The sequence below is a fragment of the Diabrotica undecimpunctata genome, chromosome 11 (genome assembly GCF_040954645.1).
Source record: "Diabrotica undecimpunctata isolate CICGRU chromosome 11, icDiaUnde3, whole genome shotgun sequence".
NCBI lineage: Eukaryota > Metazoa > Arthropoda > Insecta > Coleoptera > Chrysomelidae > Diabrotica > Diabrotica undecimpunctata.
In genome coordinates this window covers 27,962,360-27,974,295 of record NC_092813.1, presented here as the reverse complement: position 1 = coordinate 27,974,295, position 11,936 = coordinate 27,962,360, and the positions used below count along the sequence as shown (strand labels likewise).

At 27.5% G+C, this 11,936-nt stretch overlaps 1 protein-coding gene across 1 annotated transcript; it reads right to left on the bottom strand.

The window, feature by feature from the left end:
• Positions 1–10,794: 10,794 nt before the first annotated feature.
• LOC140452817 (uncharacterized) lies at positions 10,795–11,640 on the bottom strand. Its single transcript, XM_072547149.1, has one exon. The coding sequence runs from the start codon at positions 11,638–11,640 to the stop codon at positions 10,795–10,797; it is 846 nt and encodes a 281-aa protein (XP_072403250.1).
• Positions 11,641–11,936: the final 296 nt, after the last annotated feature.

The following is an 11,936-nucleotide window of genomic DNA, read 5'->3' as shown; positions in this document are numbered from 1 at the left end:
ATTATGGTTGGAGATTAGTATAAATCAACTTATAATAAGTGGATATTGGTATATTGAAAAGAAGAATAAATATAAATGCTGTTTGCTGGTTTGGTTGGTAGTGTATAAATGCTGGTGAAGAAAACTATATCTTAAATTGGTAGAAGCTGATAATTGGAAAAAGTAATTTCACAAAAAACAAGGATAACTGAAGTACGAAGACATTCAGTGGTGATTAGAATCTATATAGTAGAAAACAGTTCATATAGGCATTCAGTGAAAGGAAGGTACAAAATTTTGTTAATATAATTCAGTTAGTGTCATAACAATTTCAATTTTGAAGATAGTTGGTTTAAATTTTAGATTGTCTATAGAATTTAATTAGTTTTATAAGAATATCAGTTTAAAGATAGTTTATTTTAAATTTACATTGACTAGGTTAGATATATATGTGTGTTTCATAATAGTTATAATAAAGATAATTTAAAAAAGTACTTACAAGCTAATTCTTTGAGAACCGCGATAAAAACCCTATATATTATATTATTAAAAATACTCATTGCTCATCATTCAAACAAAAAACACATCATAACAATTTGGCGCCCAACGTGGGGCTCTCTATTTAAAAGAATTAGTTTGGGAAGATAAGTGCTCTCATATAATTAAATTAATTATCAGTAGAAAGAAAAAATTATAGATTTTATTTTTAATTATATTTGAACAAGTAAAGTCTCAAAATGTCTCAAGGAAAGAAAGGTACAAGAAGCAAAAAGAATGAAGAAGATGTGGAAGTAGAAACACAACCTATACAAGAGGAGAGTTTAGTTCAAGTTCCACAAGATACTGCAGAAATGAATCCAGAAAGAGAGGAAAATGTCAATATGGCAGCTTTGATGTCATTAATGATGCAGATGAACAAGACAATGGAAGAGAATACAAAAAAAATGGAAGAGAATTCAAAAGAAATCAAAGAAGACATAAAAAAATTGGAAGAGAATTCAAAAGAAGTCAAAGAAGACATAAAAAAATTGCAAGAGAATTCAAAACAAGTCAAAGAAGACATAAAAAAATTGGAAGAGAATTCAAAAGAAGTCAAAGAAGACATGAAAAAAATGGAACAGAAATTAGAAGAGAATTATAGAAAATTAGAAAAGAAAATAGAGGATAATAATAATAAAATTGTAAAACAAATAGAAAAACAAATAGATAAAAAAGTTGAAGCTGCAGAGAAAAAAGTAGCAAATGAAATAAAAATTATACGGAATGACTACAAGAAAAGGATAGAAAATGAGAGGACAGAAGTAAAGAGGATTATTCAAGATAATAAGATAGATATAGAACAGAAAATAGAGTTACAGAAATGTAACTTAGAAGTAAAAATTAACGAAGACAGGAGAAACACAGAAGAAAAATTAGACGATATACAACAAAATATCCAAATAAATTGTAATCAAATAAGAAATGTGGAACAGAGAATAGATGATATTTCACAAATGAGAGACATAGGGAGACCGTACTTAAATTTAACAAATGAGACTGAAATTAAATTCTCTGGTAATATAAAAAATTTGCATCCTAGAGTATACATAAATAGTTTAAAACATAAATTAAGATTTGTGAATAATATTAATGATATTAAAGATTATATTAGAATGACATTAAATGACAATGCAGCAACTTGGTTTGCTAGTATTGAGAATGATTTAGATAATTTTCAAACATTTGAAAATAAATTTTTAAATTATTATTGGGGTGAATTAGAGCAAGCCAAGTTTAGAGAAATTCTATATTTTGGAAAGTATAATCAAAATTTAAAATCAAATATGGTAGATTATGCATTGAAATTGATAACAGTTGCAAAATATTTAGAACCACCACTTAGAGAGGATGAAACAGTCTTAAATGTATCTAGACATTTTGATGCTGATGTTGTCCAAACAGTAACTGTACAAAATATTCAAACAATAGATAGTTTTATTAATTTTATTCAAAGAATACAAAGAGGCAATATGACAAGTAATAATAACAACAGAAAAAACAATAATAACTTTCAATATAACAAAAATGATAATCAACAATATAGACAATCATATAACAATAACACTAGGTATGGTGATAATTTACAAAATTTTAATAATAATAACAGTAATCCAAATAGACAAAATTTTAATAATAATACTAATTATAATAGACAACATTTTAATAACAGTACTAATAATAATAGACAAGATTTTAACAATAGAAGAAATACAGAGCGACCTAACTATAACAGACAGGTAAATTGTGTTCGAAGGAATAGAAGCTGCGAAGACAGGGAACGAAGTACTACAAGGCAGGAAAATGTGAGTAGAAGTCATAGTAGGGAAGGACATAGGACATCAGATTCAAGTGGTCAGATACAATCTGACAATTCTAATAATCAAAATTTTGTGCAGTAAACTTTCTGAATTACAAGTTAGGCCATTGCTATTATGAAAAACCTTCTGAATTTATTTCTTTAGATGAGGATAAAATTATTGACTCTATTAATTTAATTTATATAAATGCTTTGGCCAAAAATAAAATGATTAAAATTATGATAGATACTGGTTCAGAAAGTAGTTTAGTCTCGGAGAATTTTATTTTTAATACATTAAAACTATCAGATATAATAAAGATTCCAAAAATTAAAATTATTGGTGCAAATAATAAGAAGTTGGGTGAAATTGATAAACTAGCCAATTTTAAAATTAATATTCTTAATAAAGAAATTAATATGCAAGGATTTATTGTCAAGGATTTATGTGTTGATATATTAATGGGAAATGATGAATTGGAAAAGAAGAAAGTAAAGATAGATTTTGAAGAAAAAATGGTAACTTTGGAAGGGCAAATAATTAAATTTATGCAGAAAGATGAGGTAGAAGAAGGAATAAGAGTTGATAGGATATTATTAAAAGAAAATAATGATGTTTATGAAGAAGAAATGTATTTTGATGATAGGGAAATGTCCCAAAAGAATGTAAAGAATAATTATTGTAGTGAATATTTAAGGAATGGGAATTTTAAGCAGATGGATGCCTACGGGGCGGAGTGCGTAAAATTGGAAGCAAGGAATAATGAGTACATAATGAAGAATAATTTTATTTGTAAAGAAGAAGATGTGATAAAAGTTTTAAATTGCCCTGAAGAATATAAATCAATAGTCATTTCCATATTGCAGCAACACAAGGGACTTGTCAATAAAGAAAATAGAATTGCACAAAATTATATCCATAGTATAAAAGTTAAAGAAGAAAAAGATTTTAAAACAAAATCATACCCAATACCATATAAATACAGAGAAAAAGTAAACAAAACCATTAATAATATGTTAGAAGATGGGATCATTGAGAAGGCAGACACACGTTTTATTAACCCCATAGTAGTAGTACGAAAAAGATCAGGTGAAATCAGGTTATGTTTGGATGCAAGGAATATTAACAAGATTACTGAAAAGCAATTTGAAGCACCAATGAGTATAGATGGAATATTAGGAAGAATTACAGGAATGTCATTTTTCACTAAAATCGATTTACAGCATAGTTTCTGGTTAATACCTCGAGAAAGAAAAAGTAGACAGTATACAGGATTTCAGATAGATGGAGTAGTATATCAATTCAAAGTAGTACCATTTGGACTTCAATCATCTTGCAGTGCTCTATGTAGATGTCTTCATGATATTTTGGATCAATATGAACATTTTGTAATTCACTACATTGATGATATATTAATTTTTTCTAAAACGGCTGAAGATCATGAGAAACACCTAAAAATTATAATAAATAGATTAGACAAAGTTGGACTAAAAATAAATCAAGAAAAATGTACATTTTTTCAAAAAGAAGTCATATATCTAGGTTATAAACTTAACACTAAGGGAATCGAAATGGATCCAGAACGGACACAAGTCATTCAGGAATATAAAACACCACACAATTTAAGAACTTTAAGAGGATTTATTGGAATAATTAATTATTATAAAAGGATGATACCAGATCTAAGTATAAAAGAAATTCCATTACTGGAACTACTGAGAAAAGGTGTAAAATGGAGATGGGATCAGAGAAGAGAACTAGCATTCCAAGAGATTAAAAACATTTTTCTGTCAAATTTGAAAATATACTATCCTGACTACACACAGCCATTCATATTAAGAACAGATGCATCAATAGAGAGATTATCAGGGGTATTATTACAAATACATGATGGGGTCGAATACCCAATACAATTCATTTCAAGAATTACAAAGCCACATGAAAAGGGTTACTCAGTTTCAGAATTAGAACTAGCAAGTATAATACACTGTGTCACAAAATTAAGATTTTATTTGTTGGGTAATGAATTTACAATAGAAACAGATCACCAAGCTTTAACGTCTATATTAAATAACAAATATGGAAACAGTAGAATACATCGGTGGAGTCTAATACTTAGTGAATACTGCTTTGAAATCAAATACATTTCTGGAAAATCCAATATAGTGGCAGATGCTTTATCAAGGTTAGAAAATACACCACAAAAAGGGCAGCGAACAATAAAAATTGGATTAAATCAATTAGTAGACAGTACTGGATTATATTCTAGAGAAGAAATTATAAGAGATCAGATCAATTTGAGTGAAAAACAAAAAGTTCTTAAGAAAGATGGGGTATATTATAAAATAATAAATGGCATAGAAGTATATGTAATAACTAGAACTTTAGCAAAGAAAATATTGAAAAATTTACATAACAATTATATGCATATTGGTTCAAGAAAGCTATGGATGCTATTTAGGGACAATTATTTTGCAAAGAATGACATAAGTATAGCAAAGGAAATTACTACCCAATGCCCAATATGTCAACTAAACAAAGAAAAGAATTTCAAAAACCAGAACACATATAAATCTAATGTTGTATATGAAAAACTAAATACAGTTTCCATGGATTTTATTTCAAATTTAGTTCTCAGTCCAACAGGAAAAAAGCATATACTAGTGATAGTTGATTTATATACAAAATTTATTAAACTATATCCCTGCTCTAGAACAAATGTTAAAACATTAAAATTATATATTAATCAATTTTTCGAAGAAATAGGACCATTTAGAAATTGCATAATAGATAATGCTACATATTTTAACAACCAAAAATTTCGGACATTTTGTGAGAAAAAGGGAATCAACATTCATTTTACAAGTATCAGACATCCTCAGGCAAATCCTGCAGAAAGATATATTAAAGAAGTTATAAAATATTTAAGGATACTGTGCCAAAATCAACACGAAACTTGGCAGCAACATATACCACAAGTAGAGTATTTTTTAAATAATACACATAATTTGAATACAGAGGAAGTACCAGAATATTTAATGTTTGGCCATGTAGGAAACAGAAAGTGGATTAGTGAATATAATCAGGATATGTTAGAACAAGTAATGCAGAAAGTGAATAACCGAATTAGGAGGAAAGCTGAAAAATATATCAGAAGACAAAATCGAAATATAAAAAAACCAATCACATTTCAAAAAGGAGACCAAGTGTTAATTCGTTCACTTTGAAAAAGTAATGTTAAAGAAAATCGTTGTAAGAAATTACAACCAATGCTTGAATGTCCATATACAATTTAAAATCAGAATGGACTAAATAGTTATGTGTTAATAGATGCAGAGAACAGACTAAGAGGCATATTTCATATCAACGACATTTTTCAATATCATGAAGAGATTGAATAACATTTTCTATACCTTTAACACAAATATAATAACACTAATAACTTACTGATATATCCATTTTATTCAATAGACTTGATTTGTTAAATGGTAGATGGTAGATTTCATTATTTTGAATCAATTTGACATCATACTTGTTGAATTTTGTATATATGGAAATTAATTTGTACCCTAAAAATCATAATTTGGGGTTAGACACAAAATTGATACTATAATTGCTATAAAAATGTCTTTCTAATATAATAAAGTAAAAAAAAACTTACCAATTTATATTGATGAAAGTTATTTTGAATGGAAATAATTCCTAGATTTTGTCTATAAACAAACAGAACACCATATCGATTATATTTTAATTAAGGTTATATTTTATTCTCTGATATCGCATCCATTGCCCCATTTGACATGACAGTTTGACCATAGAATAGCCGAACTGTGCTCCGTTGTTCTCTGCTTTGATATAGACAGCGAACAGGGATGTATTTAACACATTTTAAATAAAAAAAAAAAAAATTGATTTATTAAATTTAATAAGGTATGAGAAAATTAATATTAAAAAAAATAATAAGTAAATTATTTATTTTACATATTATTTTTGGGGTATTGTGACGATTGGGGTTTATAGAAAATAATTTATAAGTTATATACTACATAATATTAGATATAAAAAAGTATTTGATTATTTTAAATAAGTTATATACTAGAGAATTTAATAAAAATATATTTATGTGAGGGCATTTTTAATAAATTAGCATATAATAATTGTAAAAAGTTGTATTTTAGTAATTTTAATGTTGTAAATAGATTTAAGTGAGCCATGTGCTTAGGCAACCAACTATACAGTGGATTGACAGATAGAAATTAATCATAATACGAATATAAGTGGGGTTATAATAATAATGTTGGTTTGAGGTGTTTAATTTATATATATTTGATGATTTAAATGTTTATTCTGATCTGAAAAGCCTAAATGTCAACAAAATTATCAATGGAACATTAACGAATTCTTCAGAGTGCAGAGTGTGACCATTGTTTACAGTCGAACATTCTCGAAATAATGATTATGGCGGTGGATCGAACAGATATTTTTTTCGAGAACATCTATATAGAAGTGATAGAACAAATTGGAACATTATTTCTTACCAGATGGTTCTGGAAGATTGAAAAGATATAAATACCCGTGATTTGGATTCAAGATGGCAGTTTTTAGTTAGAAGTCAAGCAGTTTATTATGAAAGTTAGTAGAAGATAGACACAATTAATTAGTGAAGTCAATTGTTCACAGTTTTAGTAAATCAGTCAAGCAGTTTTATAAGAAATATGAAAGTTAGTTGGAGATAGTCCAATTGTTTAATATAGTGAGTTAAATGAAGATTAAAAATTATGCATATAATTTAATGTACATTTATAATTATACACAAATAATTATTGAAGATTAAAAAAAGTATATTGGAAGAAATTAAATTATATTATGGTTGGAGATTAGTATAAATCAACTTATAATAAGTGGATATTGGTATATTGAAAAGAAGAATAAATATAAATGCTGTTTGCTGGTTTGGTTGGTAGTGTATAAATGCTGGTGAAGAAAACTATATCTTAAATTGGTAGAAGCTGATAATTGGAAAAAGTAATTTCACAAAAAACAAGGATAACTGAAGTACGAAGACATTCAGTGGTGATTAGAATCTATATAGTAGAAAACAGTTCATATAGGCATTCAGTGAAAGAAAGGTACAAAATTTTGTTAATATAATTTAGTTAGTGTCATAACAATTTCAATTTTGAAGATAGTTGGTTTAAATTTTAGATTGTCTATAGAATTTAATTAGTTTTATAAGAATATCAGTTTAAAGATAGTTTATTTTAAATTTACATTGACTAGGTTAGATATATATGTGTGTTTCATAATAGTTATAATAAAGATAATTTAAAAAAGTACTTACAAGCTAATTCTTTGAGAACCGCGATAAAAACCCTATATATTATATTATTAAAAATACTCATTGCTCATCATTCAAACAAAAAACACATCATAACAATATATATATATATATATATATATATATATATATATATATATATATATATATATATATATATATATATATATATATATATATATATATATATATATATATATATATATATATATATATATATATATATATATATTGTCATAACTGCCAAGTTATTTATATTTTGAATACAGAACTTAAATTGTTTTTTTTTACTTTATTGTGCAGAAAGTTGCCTTTTTTCAGTTGTGTTAATAATAATATTGTTGTAGGTAATGCTGCATTGGAAAGTCTGGAGCTACCCGATTGAAAAAAAAATTTCTATGCAGTAAGCATTTTGTCCAAAAATATCTAAATGCAAACCAAAAAAATATAGTGAGGTAGAAGAGGAAGGTTTGTTAACGACACCACGCGTTTTTCATACGTATTCGATAGCAAAACAACCTCAACCAGTGCCAATAGTGATTCGCACTACATACATTGCTTATTTTAGTTCATGAAAACAATGTTACAATCAATTTCTATAATTATTAATGTAAACAATGTTGTTTTGTTTTTTTACCTTGAATTATTATTTCGTTAATATTGTCTATGTGTAGATATTAGAATTTTGATAAGTGGTATATAACTATTAAAATAATGCGAATTTAATTTTTGCAATATCTATCACTTTGTCATTTAAAATTATTTTATTAATAATCAGCTCAAATCGAGCGAGTTGATTGAAAAAAACATTCTCATTTATGTAAACAGAAATACAAAAATGGTGTTTATATTATAAAATACATAAATAAATAAAATAAAGGATACTATTTATTAAAGTGTTGTTAATTATTATTCCTTTTATCCCAACACATAGATTAATTTTTCCCTAAATATGTGTTGCCTCTTGTTGTGGCATATTGATGTGTTTATTTGTTTCAAAAGCATTATCAAAAAACCATACCCATAAATTTACTATATTTTCAAACGTCATTTTAAAGATTAAAAGATTGAAAATTTAATTTTCTCACAACATACATAAAACCATTGTTTAAGAAGATTTTTTTTTAAACAATGATAAAACTTAAGTCTTGACTAAAAAATAAACCTCCGCATTAGTGTTCTAAGACGATAGCAATCGAGTCTATTTCAAATAAATATTTAATCCTTTTCTAGCAAATCATATAACCAAATTAAATATCTGGTAAACTAATAGAAATTTAAAAAAAGGCAGCATTTACCTACTTCATTTAAATAGATTACTAACCGATTTAGATTTAGCAAGTCTAAAAGTATAAAAACAATTTGAAATATTTGCTCGAAATAGTCAAGTTATCTTTCACTAGATGCATACAACGATAATAACAATAAGCATTTTATTAAAGTCTTATATTTTCATATACGAAGACGGTTGCGTTTCGATTTAATTTAATTCTCTTACCACTCCCTAACACGTGTTTCTGGGTCTACTCGTCATCAGAGATTTAAGTCTCTTACATCTCAATTCTTTGATTTTCTTCAGAATCTGGCATCCGTGTACAGGTTTGCATTAATTATGAGACAGGTAAAAATATACTCGAATAGAATCCTGCAGAGAATTAAGTTTCTGTTAATAGTTTTTTAAATTTATGACTAGAGGCCGCCACATGACGGCAGACTAAAAGTCAAACGTTTGTTCCGTAAGGATTGTCTAACTAGTCCTATTTAAACAATGCTAATACTAAATACTAATAAATAGTTATCTTTTTTCACAGCGCTAAGACATAAACCCGGTTCAACCCCTCGGAGGTTTAGGCCTTCCTTGTGAATGTTTTTTTTTTCTTTTTTTAATTTTTTTTAATACCACTTTTTTTTTAATATTATATTTATACATTTTTTTAAATTTTATTTATATATATTTTTTTTCTATTTTATCCTTTTTTTCTTTTTTTTTTTCTCTGTTTTTCCTTTTTTTTGTTTTTTTTTTAATTATTTTTTTCTTTTTATATACATATTTTTTTCTTTTTATTTTTAAACAACAATTTTCATATTTTACAGGGAGGTACTTAATATTACATAAGCATAAACATGAAAAATAATAATTGCTAAACACATTTAAGCCGACTCATTCATACAAGTTAGATTTTTCTCTTAGTTCTTTTTAAAAATTCCCAAATAATTTGTTGTATTTTAAAGTTTCTTCGAGACAAGTATAAGAGAGAAGTTTGATTTTATGGTAAAAGTATTTGTTCTTGAGTCAGAGTGTGCATCAAATACTTAATTGCATCACCATTATGCTTGCATCCAAACAGCTAATGACTAATATCATCAACATAACCATTGCAATCAAAAATTTCTGATTCGGATAGATTTAGTCTGTAGAGGTATGTCTTGACAGTGGCATGGTTAAAGAGACATCTAACAAACATGGAATAAATATTTCTGTTTGGTAACTTCTTACGGCAAACGGCTCAGGAGGTAAAACTGGATGAATTTTTGTATAAAGATTATTGCTTCGATTACAGAAAGCATACCATTCAATTTCCCAATTTTGTTTTAGACTTTTCTTGCCAGTCGCTGTTAGATCGCTTCTATCTTTTTTCTTTTACCTTCTATTTTTGATAAGATTGCCTCTTTAGCATAAAAATCTGCTTTGGTATTTCTGCCGGAAATACCAAATGATTTCTTCGTAGTAAGTTCAAACCCTTGTTTAAGGAAATACTCTCTTGCGTCACACATAATCGTTTTTATTGAGTTAATACTTTGTTGGTATGAATTATTTACAGTGTAAAAGCAGAAGTCGTCTGTATATTGTAATATATTGCATTTAATGCCTATACTGTGAAGATCTATAGTGTATAGATTATACAACAAGGGACTAAGGACAGAGGCTTGTGGTAGACCTTGATGCACTACTCTCGGGCCAATCAATCTATCATTACATCGAATGAATACCTGTGTATTAAGAAATAAGTTTACTAACACATATGAACATAAAGGTGTAATACCTATGTGCTTTAGTTTTTCAAATAATAGATTTAAATTGACGTTATCATAAGCCCCTGAAATATCAAGAAATATGGCAGATAGATAATTATTATTTGACTAGGATAACTGAATATCAGTCGTTAATTGAGACACACAATCCATAGTCAGTTTATTTCTACGAAAGCCATATTGACACACTGGGAAAATATTTTTGTTTTCACACCACCATTCTAATCTGCTTTTCATAATTCGTTCAAATGTTTTAAGCAAACAAGATATAAGAGAGATAGGTCTTAGGGCAGTACGCTGGTTTACTTTGGGTATAGAAATAACCAAGCATTGTTTAAGAGAATCACAGTTGTCTCCTTTAAGTAAAATATTGTTGTATATTTTGCACAAATAATGTATGGCAATTTCTGGCAGGTTTAATAGCATGCTATAGTTAATGCCGTCAATACCAGAAGCTGTATTTTCAGAACTCTTAATATTTGCTTTAAGTTTGTCAGCTGAAATGGGGGTTAGTAAAAAGTGATCATTAGTGGAGATGCTCGGCATAAATACTGGTAGATGGACATAATCCGGAGAGATTTTTGTAAAAAGACTTTCTACTATGTCTTCATCATTAGCGGTATACTTTTTCCTACCTTGAATTTTGTTTACCCTTTTCCAAATCTCTGAGGGTGAAGTTTGCCTACTAAGTGAGGAACAAAATCGAGCCCAACTAGATTTGGCTTTTGAGCGGAAAGTGCGTTTACATATAGCTTCATTCCTCTTATATTCAATAAAATTTGAAAGGGTAAGATTGGATTTATACATTTTAAAAGAATTTTTCCTCGAATTCCAAACAGTGAGACATTCATCATCCCACCATGGTGGCGTTTTGAAAGATTTGGCTGAGTATTTGATAATTTTAAAAGATTTGTTGGCTGCAGTAGTAATAGAATCTAATAAGAAGAATATCATTTCATTGGTTTTGTTTTTATTTGATTTATATCTGAAGATGCTCTCTACAGAATCTCTAAATTTTTCTCAATTTGCATTAGACATTGACCACTTAACTGAAGATGTAAAAATTGTATTTTCAAATTTCATATCCTGCACAAAAAGTCTAATGGGGAAGTGATCGGATCCATAGGTATCTGGAAGAACGGTCCAGTCAAAGGCTGAACATAAACTAGAGCTTATAATAGTAAGATCTACAACCGATTTGATATGTCCTGGAGGAGTAGCTCTATTAGCCGATCCGTCATTTACAACAA

Bases quoted from the DNA above. Each gene is read 5' to 3' on its own strand.
- LOC140452817 (XM_072547149.1), bottom strand. From the start codon at position 11,640: ATGATATTCTTCTTATTAGATTCTATTACTACTGCAGCCAACAAATCT.